General features: G+C 40.2%; 1 protein-coding gene across 6 annotated transcripts in view; it reads right to left on the bottom strand.

Annotated features, from left to right (window-relative positions):
- LOC134207708 (otoferlin-like) overlaps positions 1–25503 on the bottom strand; it is a 385951-nt gene that overhangs the window by 159575 nt on the left and 200873 nt on the right. For 2 of the 6 annotated variants that reach the window (XM_062683523.1, XM_062683522.1), the window contains exon 2: positions 15555–16123. In XM_062683523.1, coding sequence (XP_062539507.1) covers positions 15555–15633 — 79 coding nt within the window. In that variant the 5' untranslated portion in view covers positions 15634–16123. Of the gene's footprint in view, positions 1–15554; positions 16124–16725; positions 16798–25503 lie in introns of those variants that run through there. The other 4 variants (XM_062683527.1, XM_062683524.1, XM_062683528.1 and 1 more) reach the window with 4 other exon arrangements.

A 25503-nucleotide genomic window follows, 5' to 3' on the forward strand; every position in this document is an offset into this window, starting at 1 on the left:
CGCCTAACTTTAAAAACTCAAGCAACACACTTGTCGTAGACGAGTTACTAAAACCAATCAAGTCACATATGAGTTATTGCAACCAAATCAATCTGAATTGTGCTTTTCGTGGAAGAGATCACATCTACCATTGATTTATTCCCGACAAGCGCCTACTTATAAAGAAGGAGTCACATCTACCATTGCCATAATCCGGGCAGGGCCTACTTTTAAAGAAGGGATCACATCCACCATTGCCTCAATCCGGGCAAGCGCTTTCTTTTAAAGATGGAATCACATCCACCATTGTCATAATCCGGGAAAGTGCCTACTTTTAAATAAGGGATCACATCCTCCATAGCCATAATCCATGCAAGCGCCTACCTTTAAAGAAGGGATCGCATCTACCATGACCTTAATCCGAGCATGCGCCTACTTTTAAAGAAGGGATCACATCCATCATTGCCTCAATATGGGCAAACGCCTTCTTTTAAAGAAGGAATCACATCCAACATTGTCATAATCCGGGCAAGCGTCTACTTTTAAAAAAGGGATCACATCCTCCATAGCCATAGCCCATGCAAGCGCCTACTTTTAAAGAAGGGATCACATCCACCATGGCCTTAATCCGGGCATGCGCCTACTTTTAAAGAAGGGATCACTTCCACAATTGCCTCAATCCGGGCAAACGCCTTCTTTTAAAGAAGGAATCACATCCAACATTGTCATAATCCGGGCAAGCGCCTACTTTTAAAAAAGGGATCACATCCTCCATAGCCATAATCAATGCAAGCGCCTACCTTTAAAGAAGGGATCGCATCCACCATGACCTTAATCCGGGCAAGCGCCTAGTTTTAAAGAAGAGATCATATCCTCCATTGCCAAAATCCGGGCAAGCACCTACTTTTAAATAAGGGATCACATCCTTCATTGCCATAATCCGGCAACGCGCCTTCTTTTAAAGAGGAGATTATATCCACCACTGCTCTAATCCGGGCATGCGCCTACTTTTGCATTGCATTGCAAATGCATTTTTTCCACGAGAGGACAATGTCTTTTTAATATTGTTATCGACGGGTGTTATATTTACTATTCCGGGGTGTTTCCCGCACCACTTAGTCACCATTTAGCGAACGCAAAGAAAAATTATGCCAAATGTCCGTTATGCCAAAAGACCCTCACTTTTGACGTTGGTTACAATTATGCCAAATGTCCGTTATGCCAAATGACCTTTATGCCAAATGACCTTATGCCAAATGGCGTTATGCCAAATGACTTTATGCCAAATGGCCCGCTCCCCATACAAATGAAACACCAATTTCTTCATAACTCGAGAATTAATCAAGCAAATGGAATCAAATCTTGCATATGAAGGTTTTGGAAGGGAAGATATGTTTCGATTCGAACCCCTCCCCTTCTGGAGAGTCGAAACGAAGTTTGTCGGGTCTGCCAGTCTGAAATAAATAAAAAAAATATTTATCTGAAAGAAGTTGTTTTGTTTTGAGTTTAGATTGCAATGAAAGGAAAACCCGACAATAGGCAACCATTGTCTACGAAAATAAGTAGGAGTACATGGAGTACAGTACTTCCGTGGCGTCCGAGTGAGCCAGCAAGAGAAGCAAGCACATTGGACCGACTCAATGTTTTGTGAAGGATCTGTGCGAACGAGGGCAGAGTTGTTTCACACTTTTGGCAAAAACAGCTACTCTTTCATTTTTCACCATTTTTAACAATTAGCGGCAGTATAATACTATTGTATAAATAGTGTAAGTTGCGATTGTTTTCTTCAAGTCGAGTCAAGTACGAGACATTGAAGACGACCACACAGTTGTGGTTGAAATACGTATCTGCAAAGATATCAAATTAATTGGTGAAATTAAATGGAGAGTACTAAACTCGTCTTAGACGGTTTTATAGATGGATGCTCGAATTTTCCAAACGTCATTTCGATTTGTCAAAATAGGTCATGCCAAATCTAAGCAAGCGCCAGCAGTATAAATACGTCGGCTTTGACGTGTACCATTTTGACAGATTGAAATGATATTTATTTTCAAATTCAAACATCCATCTATTAGTTATAATCACTGAATGAATTTTATTTATTTGATGACAATGGTGAAAAATAAATGTACGGATTACGAAAGTGTGGAACAACTCTGAATGAGGGTTGATACAGTTAGGGTTTTGCACAGGAGAAGTCATGAAAGTGGATGCCCTGACCGCTCGGTTCAGTGAAACATCACCCGCTATCAGAATGAAAGAATGGTGCAACGGCATTGGCGTAGCTAGCCCCGTTGCCCGGGGGGGATATAGCCCCTTCATCTATTTTCTCTATTTTGAGCTTCTTCCAAAACATTATCGAACATTAACCTCATTAAGTTATGTTAGTGGTAATGTGATAAATATATTCTCTTTTCTCAAGCTTTGCTTTGGATTCATTCAAAAATTACGTCCACAGTTTGAGGGGGGAGGGGGTTAAGATTTTGTGACAGTGTGTACACTCGGTATACAAAAAAGCGAAACAGAGGGGAGGGGGTGTCTAAAAATCTTAAAAAGTAGTGGTCGTCATATTTGAATCACAGTATCGAAATGTAATTGTTTACCAGCCGATGATTGCTACAACGACTCGGTGAGGCAGTGGATATTTTTGCATGTTTCATAAATATTTTATCTTTCTCAAATGAAAAATACTCAACATTTCTCTAGGGATTCCGACGGAAATCCTCCAAGGATTCCGATGAGAATCCTTTAATGATTCCGACGGGAATGTTCCAGGGATTCCAACGGGAATCTCCAGAGATTTTGCCGGGAATCCTCCAAGCATACCGAAAGGAACCTCTAGGGATTCTGAAGGCAATCCACTAGGGATTCTGACTATAATGTTCCAGGGATTCCAAATCCTCGAGGGATGTCGACGGAAATCATCCTAGGACTCTGATGGGATTGTTTCAGGAATCCCAACAGAAATATTTCAGAGATTCCGACGGGATTTTTCCAGAAAATCTGACGGAAATGTTTCAGGGGTTCCACTGAGAATTTTCTAGAGACTCCGAATAGAATCCAATTCAGGAATTCTTATGGGAATGTTCCAGAAAATTCGTCAGAAATACTCCAGAAATTTCAACGTGGATGTTCCAGAGATTTTGTAGGCAAATCGTCGAAGGATTCCGTAGTAACCTATCGAGGAATCCCGAAGCAAATCGTCGAGGGATTCCGAATTAGTCCTCCAGGGATTCCGTAAAGAATCCTCCAGCGATTCCGAAGGGAATCCTCCAGGGGTGTTGGAGCAAATCGTTGAGGGATTCCGAAGCAACTCTTCGAGCGTTTTCGATGCAATTCATAAGAGGGATTCCGATCATCATGATTCTGAGAGCTTAAAATGAGAATTTTTCTCGGATTCTGATGGAAATTCCTCTCGGATTCATATGAGAATCCTCCTCGGATGCTGATGGGAATTGTGGAGATTATCACGCTGCTAGGCAATCGAAAGTCTGCTTGAAAACTGTCACTTCAGTCCGTGATGGTTGGCCATATGTCTTTGACTGCTGGCGAAGTACCACGATTGCTTTGATTGATATTTTGGTAGCTCTTCGTTGTTGTTCATATCAAGATTACTTTGATGTTGTCAAATCAATTATATATTCCCTTTTGTAAGGGTATGCGATAACACACTTTTTTCCAACGAAACGAAACGAAACGATATTTGAAATGTCTATGATGATTCGAAACGGAACGAAACGAAATATAGATTTACTTCCGAGACATCGAAACGATACGAAATCAAAGTCCATTTAATTCGAAATTTTTCGAAACGAAACGAAATTTTATTTATTTTCCGCGGAATTTTTATTGAATTGGTTTTTTGTAATTTTTGTAATTTAATTTTATTTGTAATTTTGTATTTTTTTTGTAATTGGTTTTACATTATGTACGCAATTCTGATTTCATTTTTTCAAAGTCACATAACTTCTTTACGACCAATAGAGCTATTGCCGAATTCCCGTTTATATACCATTGGCGATAAAGTATTACCCCATTCATCGTGAAGTATAGGCCCCCTAATCTGATGAATTTTATATCAGTTTAGTTTTATATCAGTAGGTATATAAAAATATAGAAATTGTGGGATTTTTTTGTGTTTGAATACAAATTCTGTTAAAAACCTTATTTTACTTAAGAATTATGTTATTATGCTGAAGCATACTTCATGTTGTCTTATCAGCATGGTTTTATGGTATTGAGCTAACTCAAAACCAGAAAATAAATGCATAGATTTTGTTTTTTTATCTAGTTGGATACTCATTTATATATCCTCATCTGTCCGGTGTATACGCAGATAGAGAGTTGTTAACCCTCAAACTGCCGGCACGAATCTTGACAACTTAAAACAGCTCGTTCTCGGTTAATTTTCCACTAGAATGCAAGTGGTTTTAACTGTGATCAAGGGGAATAGTAGTTCCAGAAACTAGATGGGTAAAATGCTCAGCATGACCCTCCCTCTTTTAGTGGTGGGATTTTTGAAGTGTGACATAAGTCATTTTTTGAGCAAATGTTCAATATTTTGAAATTTTTAACGTCATAACAGGTGTTTTAGTATAAGTAATAAATAATCAATGTGAATAATTGACAGCAATAGCCAAATAGACATAAATTGGCCTCCGGATGACCACCGAACAGGTTCCGGAAACCCGGAATATCCGGTATAAAAGGCCAACATAGAATCACGGAATATATTGGTTTTCCGACACCTCAAACTTCTCAGAATCTCATAAGTAACTTAGAAAACACAATAGTTTCTTGTTAGGGTGAAACTGGCCATGCGATATTGTGCATTTAGACCATGACACTTGTATGACGCTGATAAACTGGCAGCACGGCCCACTTCCGACGAGATTCACACGGAAAAATAATATGAATATGCAGCACTGCATGGTGTTATCTGTCACAAAATCGAGCTTGTTTTGTCGCTGACAACGTCGCTGGCACCAAATTGAAGTTCGGAAGTCGATTTCCACACTTCCGAACGCTCTTCCGACAATGTATTGGTAGCAAATTAAAATTTTGTTCTGACGTTCATGATGTCGGAAGTATGTTCGGAAGTAAAACGTCGGAAGTCGGAATACAATTTAGTGCTGGCGACACAATAATGTTAAGTATAAGTTGACAGAGAATGTATGCAAGGATTTTTGGGCAGATTTCGGCAAAGGGCTGAAAATATCTAGAAAAGGTGATCCCATACAGAGAGATAATTCTTGGGTTTACGGTTTCAGCAAATTCTTCCACACTTTTACGTTTTTTTATGCCTTTACGTAGAATCGGCAAACAAAATTTTATCGAAATACCTGGAATAGTACCTAAAGAACAGATTAATGCAGCTTTAGAAAATTATTCCAGAAAAGTTTTCAAAGAATACATAGGGAAACTTTTGCGGAGAATATGTGAAAATAACATCTGGTAAATCTCCGAACCAAGCGCATCCAAAGATCCTTCACGGTGCGAAGACAATTCGTATTTTCCGCAATAGCACACGAACACGGGCTCTGGAGCCTCTGCTGGTAGAAGTTTGAAAGTAAAGCCATTCATAAAGGCGATGATTTGAATGTAATTTAGATTGGATTGGAAGTGATAATCAAAAGCAGTGTAATGCTGGCAGCTTGTCAGTATGAATCAGACAGGCCCAGTTGAAATTTAATGCGAATTACTGCCATGATTTCAGTTGTGAAGCGTTAGGATGTTTGGGACATTTAAATAAAAAACTTGTCATTAAACCAACTCAAGTAGTGAAATGTGTGGGCCTTCTAAAATCTAGCCTTACTATTTCGTTTGTTTGCTCATTGTGTAGCTGAAAAAGATAAATCAGAATTAAATTATAGCCAAAAAATTAAAGATATCGATGGATATTTTTCACAAGAGTCAGCTAGGTAGATCCGGCGTTAATTATCGAAGTTTATTTTGTTGATGGAAAAATAAACTACGACTAGTTGCCATGGGATTAGTTCTAATCCTTGTTCTAATGGGGGCTGTCAATAAATTACGTACGAGCTACTGATGACATTTCTGGGTACCGAAGATCGTTCAAAGCTTACGAAACTGGAACCACAAAATATCAGCAGTTTCATATTGATTGTTTGTAATAAGTTCGTGTATTTATTGGAATAGTGTGGGTTCAAGTCCCACCAGTAGGCGAATCTTTTTCGCAATATCATTAAACACATTAAAATGGCAAACTTAACTATGTGTATCAAACTTAGGCTTTGGTCCGATTCGCGAATTAAAATCAAATTAAACTTAAAAGTGACATTTTGAAAATTTTCAAATAACCCTGCTCGCAGAGCAAGATTATTTTTGACAGATATTGAATCATTTTTGATAGATGTTTTGTTGGTATTGCTGGGTAGCACCAGCTATTCTTATGAGCGGGGGATTTCATAATTTCCGAACTGTCACTTTTAAGTTTAATTTGATTTTAATTCGCGAATCGGACCAAAGCCTTAGTATCAAAATTAAACATCTTTTCCAAAAACAAAATCAGTTTGAATGTAAACATGTGTCGTAACGTCAATACTATCTTTGCACAAGCTGAACCGAGACGATACTATACCGTCTCAGCTTGCTTAGTTTTGATCTCTAACATGTGGCGATAAAATATGCGACACTCTTGACGTATAATTTTTCTTACGAGCCAACCTTGTTGTCTGTACCTAAACCGTGGGCTGGACCCGAGCAGGAGAAATTAACTCAATAATACCTAATTCTGTTATTGATACCTCACTCTGCTAAGAACTAGCCTTGCATAAGAGATAAAATACCAAAGGAAAAATACCAAAATTAATATGCACAATACTTAAACCACAACATACTCAGTTATTAAATTGAATTTCAATACCAAATGCATAACCAATTATTATTTGTTGGGTATTGAAATACCTAAGCATGTTATCCCTTAGGTATTCTGCATATAAGTTTTGGTATTATTTTTGGTATTTTACCTATTATGCAAGGCTAGTTCATACCAATTTCTGTTATCGAGGTCTTCGCTCCTGCTCGGGGAGCGATATAAGACGACAGCAGCTCTGAAAATTTTAGCCGAGTCATGGCTTACTGTTCCCCGATCGACACGTTGAACTAATAAACACACGCTGAAGGTAACTTACTCAAACACCACAGTCCTCTTTCATGTTCAAATAGCCGTCGCGTGTGGGCGCTTGAGACCCCTTCAAGATCGGATACTGCCAGATGTTCGATATTAGGACGAATGTTCAGTAACCCAAACGTACGAGACACCAAAACGTGTTGTTCGCTTCGAAATATTGGAAGGCGAACGAAATATGAGAAGCAAAGGATGTTTTGGAAATTTGTGTATGGATTTATTATTGTTAGTAAAAACGACTTCGGACTTCAGAAACTAAATGTACTAGCGTGTTCATGTGCACAACACTCAATATGCAAGCTACGCACAACTGTCATTTTTATTATTTCAGCTTTGTTGCGTCGCAGAAAACGTGAGTGCTTTCAGTTATGGATCTGTGAGGATCGTCCTTAAATGAATCATTAGAGATGCAACAGAGCTAGTTCTTCGTAACTCCCGTAATAAATCCGACCTAACGTGGGGCATCGAAATCTGTACACGAAGCTACATATATGAAAAAGTTACTAGAAAATAGGAATCGAATGCAAATGAAACGTTTGTCATTGACACAGGAGTATGAAGGCTTCTACATTTGAAGTGTTTCACATTTACATGTTGAAAAAATACGAAAACATGATAAAATGATGAATTAAATCAACTACTTCTGAATCGAAATCCGTCCACCGAATCAAAGAATCAAAACCCGTACAGCTTTTTTAAACTAAATATAAAAATTCTAATTGACTAAACTACCACTGTAAATAGTTTAATACGCGCCTTGAGAAGCGATCCCTTCGGTTTTATTTCCGCTTATTTTATGTATTGATTCGCAATTAGCAATTAAAACATAGTTACTTTTTGGCGTATCGGTGCACCTGGAGATCACCACTGCAGACAGAATCACAAATTGATCACGATCTGATTGGTGACGGCACTTCTCTGACATTATCGACATCAGGACATATCGTGGCGCTAACATCGACTCTGACCACTATCTGGTGATGGTTAAACTGCGCCCAAAACTATCCGTCGGCAACAATGTTCGATACCGACGACCGCCGCGTTACGACCTAGAGCGACTGAAGCAACCTGATGTCGCCACTGCATACGCGCAGCATCTCGAGGCAGCGTTGCCGGAAGAGGGTGAGCTCGATGGGGCCCCTCTTGAGGACTGCTGGAATACAGTTAAAGAAGCCATTAACGACGCAGCGGAGAACAACGTTTTTTTTATTAATGTGTTTTTGTGTGTTGTTTTTTTAATTCTAGGATTAAGTTCAATACAGCGAAGTCGACGGAACGATTGGTTCGACGAAGAGTGCAGACAGATCCTGGAGGAGAAGGACGCAGCGCGGGCGGTCGGAGACGGAAACGGAGACAGCAGACGCGCCTTTTTCAGGAGAAGAAACGTCGCCTGGAAGAAGCGGAATGGGAGGAGATGGAACAGCTGTGGCGTTCTCAAGGAGCACGCAGGTTCTATCAGAAGCTCAACGCATCCCGCAAAGGCTTCGTGCCGCGAGCCGAAATGCGCAGGGATAAGGATGAGAGCATCTAAACGGACGAACGTGTGGTGATCGAAAGGTGGAAGCAACACTACGAGGAACATTTGAATGGCGCTGAGAGTAAAAGCAGTGAAAGTCAAGGCAGCGGAGTAGATGACTACGTCAGATCAGCGGACGATGAAAGCCAACCAGCCCCGGCCTTGAAGGAAGTTAAGGATGCCACCCAACAGCTAAAGAGCAATAAAGCAGCTGGTATCGGAGCTCATCAAGATGGGCCCGGAAAAACTAGCCACTTGCCTACACAGACTGATAGTCAGAATCTGCACGGGAAAAAATCCGGAACCAAAAAGTGGCAAAATGAGTCATGATTTCGAGAAAAACGTGTTTTTATTTTATGAAAATACACCATGAAAAAAGGTCATGAAATCACGACTCTTTTTGCTGTAACGCAATCTTGCCGTTACGTTTTCGATATTTGATGACGAAAAGTGACAAACTGAGTAATGATTTCATGAAACATGCACTCCGGAACCATGAGCCAAAGTTATGAAAACAGAATCATAATTCATGAATCTGGCATCTGTCATTTATGATTCCGATTTATTTGACGAAAAGTTGCCATCTAGGTCATGATATCATGACGCATCCATAATGGAACCATTAACTAAAGTCATGAAAATAGGCAAATAATTCATGAATCTGATATCTGTCATACATGTTTCCTTGAGTTCAGTTCAAATCTTTAAATCTCCAAATAAAAACCCCTTTTTCCATTTTTTTTCCACTCAAAGATGCCTAAGACATACATATTTATTAGAATATTTGTTGTGGCAACCTCAGTTCAAATCATGTATAACTGACTGAAAAATCTGTCAGCAGCTAAGGGGAAGCAGGGGAGTTTATGATTCTTTCCTTATTCAATTTTTTCTATACTTACAATTATCCATTTGTTACATTACGTCGCAATGATCGCAAATAGCTCGCCCTCAACAGCTGGACCATAGTTAGTGTGGTTCTACAGTGTCTCCTTCAGCCAACCGAACCGCACAGGAACGACCCCAACTGGAGGTCATTGTCCATGCAGGTAAACGCCATCCGTTCAACGTGTGACACCTCATCTTGAGAACCGAGAAAGTCCTCCAAGCGTGCCTCCTTCAGTGCCGGAACGTGCTCGTTCTTCTGATAGTACACGTTCGACAGAATTTGATACGCAGCTCTGTGACGACGGGCTCCCGGGCCGTCATTAGTGTTTGAACGCACTTGAACATGATCTGCTTGAGGGAGGCCTTTTGGATCACTATTTGGAAGGTATGTATTTCGGGGGTATGTTTTAATGAATCGTGGTTGCACTTCTGTTCTAAGACGCTTGCCAGTACTGCCGTCGGCAGCATCGGTGAATCGACTGGAAATTTTATAATCCAGGTTCCGCGCATATGCCAGCAGGCAGGAACTGTACAGTGAAGCAGGTTCCTTAACCATCCTTCCCAACGTTTCTTGCTATGTTACTCCCTTTAATTAACACAAAATCATGGCTCGGGACCAGACACTCCCGCGACTCGACCGAAGACAAAATAATCACACTATCCATTCATGTACATGAGCACAATTTGGTTATACAAACAAACGAGTAATAAAACCAATTTAACCGCTATCCGATTCGGATTCGACGGCAGCGGTGAGAAATTGTTTTGCGCAATTTGACTGCCTGGATTGTCAGCACACAAATTTCACAGTTTTCGATAGAAACTTTTTTTTTTCAGCTGTTTCGCGGACACCCAACTGACAAAATTGCGTTACGCTGATTTCAGAGTTTTTTGACATATTTTCATGATTCTGAGTCATGTTTTCATGACTCTGAGTCATGTTTTCATGACTCTGAGTCATGTTTTCAAGACTCAGCGTCGTTTTTCATGACTCAGCGTCATGATTTCATGACTTAAAGTCATGAAAACGTGACTCCGAGTCGTGATATTTTATTTATGAAAATGGGAATAGCATTTTGATAACGCCTCTGGAGGTTACTACCTTACTTTAAGACAAAAATGCTATTATTATTCATGGTTATCGTAGTTTAGGTCATGATATCATGCATTGTAGTCATGATATCAAGAAGTTTTATGAAATCATGACTCTTTAGTCATGGATTTGGCAACGGATTTTTACCCGTGTGGGAGACTGAATGGCTACTGGAGGAGCTGAAGAAAGGGGTTATATGCCCCATTTACAAGAAAGACGACAAGCTGGAGTGTGAGCACTCCAGCGATCACCATCCTGTAATGCCGCCTACAAAGTGATATCCCAGATCATCTTCCGACGTCTGTCACCGTTAGTGAACGAGTTCGTGGGAAGTTATCAAGCCGGCTTCGTTGACAGCCGCTCGACAACGGACCAGAAAAATGCCGTGAATACCAGGTCCCAACGCACCATCTGTTCATTGATTTCAAGGCGACATACGACAGTATAGACCGCGTAGAGATATGGAAAATTATGGACGAGAACAGCTTTCCTGGGAAGCTTACCAGACTGATCAAAACAACGGTGGATGGTGTACAAAACTGTGTGCAAATTTCTGGCGAACACTCCAGTTCGTTCGAATCGCGCCTGGGACTATGACAAGGTGATGGGCTTTCGTGCCTGTTGTTAAACATTGCGCTAGAAGGTGTCATGTGGAGAACCGGATGTAACAGCCGGGGTACGATTTCCAATAGACTCAGTCAATTTATTTGTTTCGCAGATGGCATGGACATTGTCGGCCGAACATTTGCAAAGGTGGCAGAACTGTACACCCGCCTGAAACGTGAAACAACAAAAGTTGGACTGGTGGTGAATGCGTCAAAGACGAAGTACATGCTTGTGGGCGGAAACGCGACAGGGCCCGCCTGGGAAGCAGTGTTACGATAGACGGGGATACCTTCGAGGTGGCCGAGGAATTCGTCTACCTTGGATCCTTGCTAACGGCTGATAACAATGATAGTCGTGAAATACGAAGACGCATCATCAGTGGAAGTCGTGCCTACTACGGGCTACAGAAGAAACTGTGGTCGAAAAAGATTCGCCACCGCACCAAATGTGTCATGTACAAGACACTGTTAAGACCGGTAGTCCTCTACGGACATGAAACATGGACAATGCTCGAGGAGGACTTGCAAGCACTCGGAGTATTCGAGAGACGGGTGCTTAGGACCATCTTTGGCGGTATGCAAGAAGACGGTTTATGGAGGCGAAGAATGAACCACGAGCTCGTCCAGCTCTACGGCGAACCCAGTACAGGTCGGACTCGATTATCCGGAGTATCGATTTTTTTCACTACTAGACTATTTACGCACTTTTGTACAAAAATAGTATTTTGATCATTATTTCTGAACCCAAAGTTTGATCTAGTCAATTTTCAACAAAAAACTATGAAACTTTTGAGTCAATTGTCCGATCTATCCATTTTTCAATAGGAAACAATATACCTAAAGGCTCCCCCAGACCTGAATGATTTCATCACCTCAACGGCAAAAACTAGTCGCCGCGATTTTATCGTTGGGTCGCTGTAGGCAATGTTCCAGTTACTCTTCCACTCCAACGGCGACAGAATCGCATTCGCCAAGCGTTAGAATCGCGTCGCAATTTTTCGGTCAAGTCACGTGTGTTAGGGGGAACTTAATAAGATTTACCGTTAAATGCATCCAGTCGCAAGCAAATTGGATAAGGATAAGTGCCAATAGGGGCCCTCCTTAGCCGTACGGTAAGACGCGCGGCTACAAAGCAAGACCATGTTGAGGGTGGCTGGGTTTGATTCCCGCTGCCGGTCTAGGCAATTTTCGGATTGGAAATTGTCTCGACTTCCCTGGGCATAAAAGTATCATCGTGCTAGCCTCATGATATACGAATGCAAAAATGGTAACCTGGCTTAGAAACCTCGCAGTCAGGGTTCGTAATGCTCACTCAATTTCAGGAGCACAGGATGCTCCCTCACCAAAATTTTCGGGGAGAAATCGCTTTTCGGGAAAGAAAAACAGCCTGGTGAGTGATAATCATTTTTCGATCACTTCGATTGCCGCCAAACTTTGGTTTGCTCTTTTTCTTTCATATTCGAGATTTTTCGTGGCATTATCAATTCAAATGGTAGGAGCTTATGTCGAACAAATAACTTAATGCTTTCATACAGATAGCGTGGTGATGTGGCTAGAGTAAGCGCATCCCTACGGCTATTATTGTTACTATTCTGGGTTCGAATCCTGGTGCGGCCATACAATTTTGTAATTGTTCTGCGATAATTTTCACGAGTGAGTGAGAGGTAAATGAAAAGATGAAAAGAAAAAGGATTTTCATCTGATAGGCAAGATTTTCGATTATCTTCCAAGGCAAATTAGAGAAAAGATTGATGAGTGAAAGATGAACCTCAACATAAACAACGAAAAAAGATTCTCCCTTGGCAACGCTTGCTTTGGTCTCACTAAAACGAAAAGTTGAAACCCTGCTCGCAAGTAATAACTGTGGAAGTGCTTAATGAACACTAAGCTGCGAGGCGGCTCTGTCCCAGTGTGGGGATGTAATGCCAATAAGAAGAAGAAGAAGAAGTGCCAAAAATGGGCCCCAATTCGCCGACCATAGATGATGATCGGTATATAATGCTATGAAGCTCCGAGACATCTAAAATATGTTTGTTTTTGGAGAAAACAAATAGCCTTTCGGTATACTTTGTGTCCGAGGGAGACAAAAAGGGGTTTTAAATCAAATATTAGGCAATGATCCGCGCATCAAATAACCATTTACAGGTCCTTGCAATCTCTTCTTGGTAACGTGTTTCCGTTTGTTGCTGAAGATTTTCTCCTGGAAATTCGCGATTTTTGCGTTACGTAATTAATGGATTATTCCTTAAAGGGTGATATTCTGCAAGATAAATTCCTTTAGGATAACTCCAATTGAAAGGTCATTATTGGTGCTGATGGAGCATTTTGACTTGTTTTGCACATGATCTTCAATGGCAATTGTACTAGAACGAAGCGTTTTATCACAACGTCGGTGGGGGAAATATTTCTCTGCCCCTTTTCTCGCATTTGTATCAGGTGACGAGCAATTTGTTTTCATGTCTTGATATGATAAAGAAAAAGCCTTATGCTTTATGTCCATCTTCGTTAATTATAAATTGAGAGCGAATTCTGCAACCATGTTATGCATCCAAAAACATCGTTCTATGGTGGCAAGGCTTCCACGGAAATGTTTTTTTTTTCTTTATTAGGGAGACTTTTAGCCCGAGGCTGGCTCATCTCCGACCACGGAAAAGTTCTTGAAGCGAGAAGTTTGTGGACATGTTCTAAAGAAAATAATTGATTCATCCAAATAAAATAAATATGTAGAACAACCCTATTTCAGTCCCTCCCATACAAGCTACGTTCATATTTCTTCATATAATCCTATTTTGTATGAATATAATAGTAATATAATCATTTGAATTCATGAAGTTGATATACAAGCCTATAGTCAAATTTCAATATACACAACGACGCCTTTTTCAACCCCCTCCCACAACGTAGATACGCCACATTGTTAAAAAAATCATAGTGTATATTATCCTACTGAAAAGTAATAAAATGCATAAAATAAAAGCATAAAAGTATCATCGTGCTAGCCTCATGATATACGAATGCAAAAATGGTAACCTGGCTAAGAAACCTCGCAGTTAAAAACTGTGGAAGTGCTTAATGAACACTAAGCTGCGAGGCGGCTCTGTCCCAGTGTGGGGATGTAATGCCAAGAAGAAGAAGAAGGTCCTACTGAAAATAAAAATTTAGAATTAAAAAAATTTGAAGAAAAAAAATACTCCGGATAATCGAGTCTAAAATTCCGGATAATCGAACCCCGGATAATCGAGTCCGACCTGTATCCAGAAGGTAGCTAAAGCCGGAAGGGTACGATGGGCAGGACATGTTACAAGAATGCCGGACAGCAACCCTGTAAAAACTGTAAAAATGGTGTTCGCTTCCGATCCGGCAGGTACGAAACGGCGTAGACCGCAGCGAGCGAAGTGGGCAGACTAGGTGCAGAACGACTTGGCGAGTGTGGGCCGCATTCGAGGATGGAGAGATGCGGCCTCGAACCGTGTATTGTGGCGTCAAATTGTTCATTCAGTGTTATCTGTTTAGATATAAACTAAATAAATGAATGAATACTTGTTGGCGCAACTATTCTCTATCTGCTAAAAATGGCAGCAGAAACTCATTTCCATTTCTATGCCCTAAATGCTTACTGTTAAGTATCTGAACAGATAAATTATTTCTAAATTAATAACCTTAAACCACCTTCATTTATTGATATCTTATGGGGTGGACGGATTTCGGTCCTCCATGGCTATGTTTGAAAAGTCGATTTGTGCATATGCACAGAAAGTTGAAATTTTGTAGAAAGTGGAAGAAAGTTTGTGTTTTGCGTAATTATTTAAAATAAATATATTCTCTATTCAATTTCGAATATTTGATGAATGCAGTGACCCAAATTCCCCAATAAATTCTATTGATTAACTTCGAATCATTTTCTTTCATACTGTATTATTGTATTCCCTAATCTCGATCAAACCGCGAGTCTTTCGGTTCCCCAAAACTAACACTATTTATAAGAATCAAGAAATGTTTTGTTAAACTTGATTTCGGCTCCGTAACGCCTCACGGCAAATGAGCCTTCCAAATAAACGAAAAAAAACTTCGAATCATACTTCAACAAAAATTGATGCAAGCTCTGTATGAATCACAAAAAAATAAAACAATGTGGTTCGGTCATTCAGCCAATAACGTGATTTCCGAACAAAAGCCCGAAGGATTAATTTAAGTTGAACACATGTAATGATTAATGATATGTTAATTAAAAGTTTCAATTCGAAACGTGATTTATGCACGTTTTCCCCAACCAATCCAATCCCGAAACCGATTGTAAAAAATAATCATAAATGAGCAGTCACTTACCCCTGAACTCCACCCGCCCGAGCAGGTTCGTTTTCGCCTTCGGCAGTTGAAATTTGTTGATCCGCACCGTGAGTGACATGTTTGTATATTGGAACTTTCGCTTCTTTGTGCACTGAAAAAAATAATTCTGCACCGCACTTGTTTCTCTTATCCTTCGGTTGGGATGCCGTTGATGCTGCTCTCAATGCTGCAGCATTCCCCACCCAGTTTGGAGGTTATGTTTGATCAGCTGGTGCACATCGAGCGATTCACCGGGCACCGTTCGATAGCGAAACTTGCAGAATTTGATTTAAACTAAATTGCATGCACTGTCACGATTTTCCGCTTCTGTTTGGGGAGTGATGTTTAGCTATTGGATCACTGAAATGTGACTTTTATCGCACTGTTATGCACGCTGCAGCTGCTGTATTTAGCATCGCCGAGATGCTTGCTCTACCATTGGCAATCGAAGTGTGATTCATTCCGACGAATAGATTTCTGTAGTTTATCTGAATCGGAAAGAGGTGCCATCGTATGTTCGTTCAAGAGTTGGCACCGTGAGGGACCATCAACCCGAGGTACAATAACTACTTTTTCGGGACAAAATGTGAATAATTAAGTTAGGAACGTATTGTTTCGTTCCCCTTTTAGCTAAGTATTAAATAATTCGATGGTTATTATCCTTAAATATCTGTATAATAAATATCTATTAAAATTCGAAATTATTCCTGGTTATGAGTTTCAACAATTAATATTTTTGTTCACTTAAATTTTGATCCAAATTTGGTTTCAAACCTATTTGTGTAAATTTAAATGTTATGAAACTTTTGAAGTAATTCAATTAAGTTCAAATATGGCAACACTGGTGCGGAATAATCATATCATGAATCACATTCTAAATCCCTCCTAGATATGACCGTGAAAGTCAAACAAAATTCTCATTTTACATCACGAATCCAAACCCCCACACAAACCACAAACAAACGATTATACACAGGATACCGATTCATTCCCTCCGAACAACCGTATCGACTTGGATTCCCGTAGAAAGGTAATCCCATCGCACGCTGACATGAATCGGATCACAAACATATGAATTTCGCTATTATTCCCCCGTACATATATCCTCTGCCTTTGCGGCCTGTGGCCACCAACTGTATAACAAATAACTGCCGCATTCGCTTCATTTCACGTGTAAACAGAGTTCCGGAGCGAGCTGCCCGATGGTTCCCACGGAAGCCTATCCGATCTGCGGACACCATTGCATTGCTGAACGAACGGCGAACGAACAGTGCTGTTGACAGTTAACCTATCCGAGCGGCCGTCGTCGCGGCTTGCCATGGTTCGAGCAACGTGATATTCCTCTTTCGGGAACCATTAGTTGCGCTACGTAGAAATCGGGACCAGTTGCAGTTCTGTTCTGGTCATGGTTCACTTGCGTTGTTTGTAAATCCAGGATGTGACAAATGGACTAATGGGGACACAGTTTGTCGTATTGTTTGCACCGTTGTTATGATGACGCAATCTGGAAATAAAAATAAGAACGTAACACGTTAAAGAGAGAAGCATTGAAATGTGTTTTGAATTCTTAAAGTTGTGAATAATGATAAATCGGGACTGCTTTGCGATTTGGGCGTAACTTATTTTGTAAACAAACATTGCTTCATGGATTCCGGAGAATGCAAGCGTTTTCATCCCAAACTAATTCTCTTATCTGGTAGAGAAAAGCTTAATCTGTCGAATCCATACCGTGGTTTCCTCATAAAATGCTTGTTTTAGCAGGAATTCCCCTTTCAATGTTTGTTTACAAAATAAGTTACGCCCAAATCGCAAATCGGTCCCGAAATGAGACAATCCAAGCAAAAAATCATAAGGGTTGTGTACAAGACACGACCGCCCGACGTAAACTACGTAAAACCGTTTGGTGAAATGAAGAACCTAGCAAGACCCATAATTCATGAATATTACAAAATTGTTCTTTTGATTACTTTTGAGACAACACTGGTGTCGAGCAATATTCAAAACATAAAATTTGTTGGATACGACAATTAAAAATTTACATTTTGAAAGTAGCTGATATATTCATGTAATTAAGTCAAAATTTTTTAATTCTCGAGTTTTATATAATATGAGAAGTTTAGTTTTGTTTGTTTAATTTGTTAGGGGTTTCACTTGAAAAAAATCAATTTCATTGTTGTTTTGACGTAGGACTACGTCTGTGTTTTCTATATTGGGGTACACTTTACGATTGCGGAAATCGGGGACCGTCACGAAAATATGACAGACTTTGAACTTTATAATCCCAGCCGTTTCTCGATGGATTTTCAATTTTTGTTTGGACCATTCGATCAAGGATGAGTCAACGCTTCTTTGTATTTATTTGAAAATACTGATTTGTAACTATTTATTATCGAAAATTCATAAAAAGTTTGGAAATAGGTAAACTAACCAATCACGTACATGCATCACTTGAACAAGATTTTACGCATAGCAGACGCATCAAAGCGATCGTAGCGGAGCGGACACAGCATCACGGAGGCGCTAATAACATTTTCAAAGAAAATTCATCACATTGGTGGTGGTGCTCGATGTGTTGCAGCAGATCATTCAACCTCAACGAACCAGAATTTCATATGAAGAAAAGGTTGACCATAAAAATAGCACTGTGGCGATCCCGCACCGCCAGTGCCGATGCTGAAAATTTATTACAAATTGTGGTGTCAGTTAGTTGGAAAGGAACATTGGGAAAAGAAAATTGGTTCTTCTCAGGACCAACATTTTATAAAAAGAAAGAGTTAATTGCGAAAATGCACTGTTTCGGTGGCATCGGGTTTGGCGTGGTAGCTTGGTTGCTGTTAGTGATTCCATCCATTAAAATTTTCTACATCATCTCCCTCCGACGCGCTATCAAATTCGCTATTTACGATTGAGTTTTGAACTTTGAAGAAAGTTTACTTCGAATCAACTTTCTTTTGTATGAAATCCATGAAGACGCCACCTTTGTGAAAACTATCTACCTACAGCAACTACCTATTAGTGAACGTCGCTTGGACAGACAGATGTCAAGAGATAATGTTTGGTAATATGAAGAAACTTCGTCTTGCGTCAAATTTCTGTTGTCATTCCTCGCAACAATGCGCATCTCAGATAAACAACATCTCATAACCAAATTCAGAATCTTTCAAGAAAGTTTCATTGGATTCTTTGAATTCATAATTCTCCGAACGGTCCGTTGTCTGTGGAAACCCGATTGAAATGGCTCGTGCGCGCCGAAAAGCAGCTTTCTTATATCTAATGAAGTAATTCCATTAGCCCCTTCATCAATCGTTATGAGTGCACATTATATTTACAACCATATCAGCTCACAAAGGGGCGGGGCTTACGGTTTTGATTTATTAAATACAAGAAAGGGGCTGTCCACAAACCACGTAGACCGAAATTTCACATTTTCAAACCCCTCCCTCCCCCCTAGTAGACTTTTGTAGACTTTTCCGAAACCCCTCCCCCACCCCCTTGAAGTCTACGTAGACTTTTCCAAATTTCACAAAATATCATATGTGATTGGACAATCAAAATCGGATTCAAATTTAATCCTGAAACTCAGCTCCTGAAACCAAATCTCAAAGTCAATTAATTTAATTTCTGTTGGATTCGACTCCTCCTAGAGGTGTGCACCACCGCTCCCGCACTTTTGCATCGGCACGCCACTGCTTAAAATCTGTCACGCATCTGACCTATAATTTACCACGCCGATTTGTAGAAAACCGAAATTTTTTCAGAATTTTGAAAAATTTCTAGAATGTCAAGTCTACATTACAATAAGTTTTTTGTGGAATTTTTCGTAGAAGATCCCGCTGGATAATCTTTAAAGCTTCCCGGTTATATTTCAAAGAACTCTCCGTGAAAATTCTAATGCTTTTCTTGAAAATTTCATGCGATATCAAATTGAATAATCATCTATTGAAATCCCAAGAATTTTCTTCTAAATTCCAAAACTATTCCGAGTAAATTTCCGTGAAAATTTAGAATTATTTCCCGAGGTAATTTTAAGTTTAAATGAATATTCCGAAATATTTCCCGTGGAATTTTAGAATGGATTCCTACGTTCTTGCAGATTTGGAAAATTTTTCTGAGGAAATTAAAAAAAAAACAACCTATAGACATTCCAAAGACTTATCCGAATAATTTGCGGTGGAAATTATAGAAAATTTTCAGTTGTAATTTTGGTGAATTTCTCGTAAAATTTCAAATGATTTTTCAATTCAAAGGCTTTCTTACAAAAATTGAATTTTTTTTTGTGCGGAAACTCAAAGAGTTTTGGTGGGAAATTGAAATAATTTCTCATGGAATTTTTCAATAGTCTTTTTAGAAATTCCAAAGATTTTCCATCGATTATTCCAAAGAATTCGCATTAGTACTTCCGAAGAAATTGCCGTGAAACATACGAAGAATTTCCCATCGACATTTCGAAGAATTTGGCTTATCTATCCAAAGAATTCCTCGCGAAAATTCCGAAGAATTTTAAAAATTGAAAAGAAATTCCCGTGGAGTTCCCAGAAAATCTCCAGTGAAGGGTTTCTCGCGGAAATTTCGGTGAATTCCCCGTTGAAGTGTGACATAATTTTTCGTGAGAATTCTAAAGAATCACTTGTAGTTTCTGAAGAAGTTCCTAACGAAAATCAAAAGATATTCTAGTAGAATCTGCAATAAAATCCAAGTGGAAATTTTGAAATTTTCACAAAAGTTTTTATAGAATACTTATATAGTTTTAAACCATAGTTCAGACTATTATTTCAGTGAAATTTTTTTATTTTTTTTCCAGAAATTCAAGAGATTATTCCGATAAAGTCTTGTAAAAAAATTTGGAAAATTCTAAAAAAAATCAAACAATACTTAGTGAATTTTGCACTTAGCTGCTGCATAAGTTGTTTTCCAAAAGAATAAAAAATAAATAAAAAAGTCTTCGTAGACTTTTGGTATACCCCCCGCCCCCCTTCGTAGACTAACGTAGACTTTTTCGAAACCCCTCCCTCCCCCTCAAGAGTCTACGTGGTTTATGGACAGCCCCAAAGCTGCTGTTCGGCGCGCGCGAGCCATTTTGATCGGAATTCCACAGAAGGCGGTTCAACATTCGATGCAGCGAAGCGGACACAGCAGCACGATGTGGGTGGCAGTGTAGCAATGCTGCAAATTTACACAAGCGATTGGATGCAGTTAGTGATTGGAATATGAATTGGGAAATGAAAATTGGTTCTTCTCAGGACCAACATTTTACGAAAGGGAAGAGTTAATTGCGAAAATGGACTGTTTCGGTGGCATTGGGTTTGGCGTGGTAGTTTGGTTGCTGTTAGTGATCTCATTCATTAAAATTCACTACATCATCTCCCTCCGACGCGCTATCAAATTCGCTATTTACGATTGATCTCATAACCAAATTCAGAATCTTGCGAGAAAATTTAATAGGATTCTTAGAATTTGTCATTCTCCGAACGGTCCGTTGTCTGCGGAATCCCGATCGAAATGGCTCGCGCGCGCCGAAAAGCAGCTTTCTTATATCTAATGAAGTAATTTCATTAGTCCAGCCCCTTCATTAATCGTTATGAGTGCACATTATATTTACAACCATATCAGCTCATAAAGAGGCGGGGCTTACGGCCTTAATTTATTAATTACAAGAAAGCTGCTGTTCGGCGCGCGTGAGCCATTTTGATCGGGATTCCACAAAGAGCGGTTTGACATTCAATGCAGCGGAGCGGACACAGCAGCACGAAGTGGGTGGCAGTGTGGCAATGCTGCAAATTTATTTCAACCTTTGGAGGCTTAGCGAAAAATCATCAAGTGGCGGTCGGACAGTTGCAACGCAAGGTGTTTTTCTTATTTTTCGAAAAATATTCTGAATGAGCTTAATTTAATTTGGGTATTTCTATTGCAAATAATAATTTGCACTTTGAATAAAATTAGTTTCGGTTAATATTCTTTTGTATAAAATTTTGGTTCTAAAAAGAACCGATTAACCTTCGATAATGTGCAATTCCAATCCCTAACAGCAAAAATGAAAATTTTAGCTGACTGCTACTGATATCATCCTTGCATTTAAATTTCCTAACTAACCGAAGTTCTGCGTAACTAACCGAAGTTTGTCTCCAATTGACCAATTTTATATTGTTATTTTTCTCAATGACAGCACATAACCAAATTCAGAATCTTGCTAGAAGATTTTACTGAACGCCAAGAGTGTGCTGGTCACAAGTTGTTGCACTTTGGAAAATCCTCTCAGCTTAACACCATTTTTCCACGGTAATGATGGTAATCCAAAGAATTGATTTACTTTAAATGACTCCATTCACTATCAGCAATTACCGCAGCTCCACCATTGACGACGCGACCAACATCAACGCGGCAGCCGTTGTCGCTTGGACCGCAAGCGGGCAAAATTACCGTCGCTCCACCATCGTTGACTGCCGCCTATCGCTGTGGGATGCCTTTGTCTCCGCCCGACAATCGCCTCCAATGCTGGCTCAAGGCTACAAATGAAGTATCGTGTCCGCTCTCTGAGAATGCTCGAACGAAAATGACGTGCGCGTATGAGACACGAGTCTTTTATGCATAGAAAAATGGAGCGATGGGCGAAAAGGACCGTAACTTATAACAACCTCATGTCCGTGTTGGGGTTGCAGGATTATTGATTGGGTCTGAATTTTTACTGGGTTTGGAAGGAATTGAAATTTCCACTAGTTTAACGTTGATAATCAAAAATTTCAATAACATTTGCAAATTGGTGGAGAGTTTCCAATTCATTTGATATATAAATCTCAAAAATCCATCAAAAGATAAAGATTATCTTTTAAAATCTTACATGACTACGTGACGGTCCCCAATTTTGAAATTTTCATCTTATACCCTGTATCAGAGTCTCCCCCGTAGTTCACGTCAAAATGCGATCACATTACCAATTTACCATTCATATGAATATATTTACTCCAGCAACTCCCTCCGACGCACGCTTGTGATTCACTTCCGACATCTCCCCCCGGGGCGCAATCGTGATTCTGCTACGGACGGCAACATTATGGCGTCGCCAAGTGGCTAATTTGCTCTTTGAATAATATTCGCCTCGCCTCTTCCTTTGTATAGAATGGTGGCCCTGAGAAGAACCGATTAATTCTCTCAGCAACTCCGCCGATGCTGGAACCGCTCTCCACGACATTTCAAATGAAATGCCTCGCGCGCGCGGGAGAGCAGTTTTCTTATAATCAATAAAGATGGCTCATTAGTCCCGCCTCTTTGTTGTCCGGTATGAATGCAAATATTGTGCAACCGTCACACACTCACCAAAGGGGCGTGGCTACAGGTTCAACTTTAATGATTACAAGAAAGCAGCTCTTTCGCGCGCGCGAGCCATTTCGTTTGAGATGTCGCGAAGAGCAGACCGTGGTACCACCTTTGGCATCGGCGGAGCACCTACCAGAAGTTTTATTCCCGGCGATGGTGTGGGTCGCGCGGTTGTCGTCATTAACATTAGCAGCGCTCAGATTAAATTTCATTGTATGAAGTAGGGGGAATGACGGCTTTGGCAGGTTTTGTTCTATTGTCAGGGGGTTTTTGTTGGCCAAATTTTATGAAATTTGGCCACAATATTTTTTGATATGCAAAGAATGTTTTGGCCAAATTTGAGCATAATTAGTTACAGAAAACCCCCTGACAATAATAGAACAAAGCCTGCCAAAGCCGTAATTTCCCCTACTAACGATTGGCTACCATCAATGAAAGTAGCTCTTATGTCACAACTTGAGGTGAGATGAATTTTGATCAAAGTAAAACTTAATTGCTTGGTGATGGCAGATTGTTTTCCGTCGGTAGTAGAATCACGAGAGCACGATTCAGAGAAAGACTTATAATATTGGTAGATAGTCATCCATGCGAAAACATTTTTGCAGCTTCTCCGTTTGACGCGCGCTCGTGATTCTACATACATACAGTGAGCCTACATACATACAGTGATTCTACGTACATACAGTGATTCGACATACATACAGAAAACATACGATGATTCAACTCATCCATGGTTTTTAGGTGCTGAAATGCCACGCGCGCGCGGGAGAGCAGTTTTCTTATAGTCAATAAAGATGGCTCATTAGTCCCGCCTCTTTGTTGTCCGGTATGACTGCAAATATTGTGTAACCATCACACACCCCCCAAAGGGGCGTGGCTACAGGTTCAACTTTATTGATTACAAGAAAGCAGCCCTTCCGCGCGCGCGAGCCATTTCGTTCGAGATGTCGCGGAGAGCAGACCGTGGTAGTGATACCACTACCAGTGGTTCGGCATCGGCGGAGCTCCTACCGGAAATTTTAATCCCGGCGATGGTGTGAGTCGCGCGGTCGTCGTCATCAACATTAGCAGCGCTCAGATTGAATTTTCTTGTCTGAAATAGAGGGAATGACGGCTTTGGCAGGTTTTGTTCTATTATTGTCAGGGGGGTTTTTGTTGACCAAATTTTATGGAATTTGGCCACAATATTTTTTGATATGCTATGATATGATATGATATTTGATATGAAGTACTAACGATCGGCTACCATCAATGAAAGTGGCTCTTGGGAGCGTCCACAAATTACGTAACGCTTAGAGGGGGAGGGGGGTTGGGCGAAGTGTGACGACCCATACATAATTTTTAGATGCTTCATACAAAAAGTGTGACATAGGGGGGGAAGGGGGTGGTTGAAATGCCCAATTTTTGCGTTACGTAATTAAAGGATCTTCCCTTAAGGTGACTCGGGGAGGCACTACACACTGTGTTATTTTTCCTATATTTTGTCTCTTTCTAACATTGTCACCTCGTAATTTTGGAGTGGCGTAGTTCGGTTTTCAGTTGTTTGATGTAACTGTAAATGTATCAGCATGTAGATTGTGAGTAAGCACGCGCCGGTGATACTTTTTCAAAATCATATTTGTTGTAGAAAAAAATTTAGCATTAATGATAATCAATAGTATCAATAGAATTGGCAAATTGCTGAAGGGTTTCCGAATCGATTGATAAGCAAATGTCGAAAATCCATCGAAAGATAAAGACGCTGTTAGCGTTTGAAATCCTAATTTTTGTGACAGTCTCGAATTTGGAAATTTCCATTTTAAACCCTGTATCTGAGTCTTCCCCTTAGACGAAGTTTACGTGAAAAAATCTGTAGCAAACATCAATACTGCCATACAAGCCGTACAATTTTCTTCAGTCATAATGCGAATCAATTGTTTGCATGGTCTCTTTCCGATACTTGCTTGGGATTCAACTACCGACGTTAGGGTTGCGCTTTGAATAAAGTTCATCTCGGAACCGATTTCTTTTTCAATCATCAACAGGAAAAATACAAAATTAAAGTCTCGCGGGAAAATTTCATGTTGTGCCGACAACATTCAAATCGTTGCAAACGCCACATTAGTGAATAAATTGCTGTAGCAATCTTCCGATGACAGCCTATGCTCGGACCGGCACTAATGCTATGATTCCGCTACCGATGCCAAACAATTATGCTTTGTTCTATGAAGAAACTTCGTCCAATATCAACATTCTCAATCACTAAAATCATATAACTCCGAATTACGCTAGAAAATTTCGCCGAAGAATTTTCCAGTTCCTAACGGTTGCACTTTAGGAAAATTATTTCAACTTAACCTTTCTCCCAAATATAATGATGGTCCTGAAAAGAACCGATTAATTGCCACTTACGTGCCTTATTAACAGCAGCCACTGGGCTGCGCGACCGCCATCCGATGATTCGGCTTAACGAACGCCGTCGATTGCCAGATCCGCCGAAGATGGGACACGGATGAAAATGATGTGCTGCTGCTTCCACGACCGCCACCACCACCGACCGAAAAAATTTCATCCGCACCACCACCGCTGAGACAGCCGTTGTCACTGGGACCGCTTCTGGACGCCCTGGTCTGCTCGCCGTGACATCCAGAATGAAAAT

Source organism: Armigeres subalbatus, chromosome 1 (genome assembly GCF_024139115.2).
Source record: "Armigeres subalbatus isolate Guangzhou_Male chromosome 1, GZ_Asu_2, whole genome shotgun sequence".
Taxonomy (NCBI): domain Eukaryota; kingdom Metazoa; phylum Arthropoda; class Insecta; order Diptera; family Culicidae; genus Armigeres; species Armigeres subalbatus.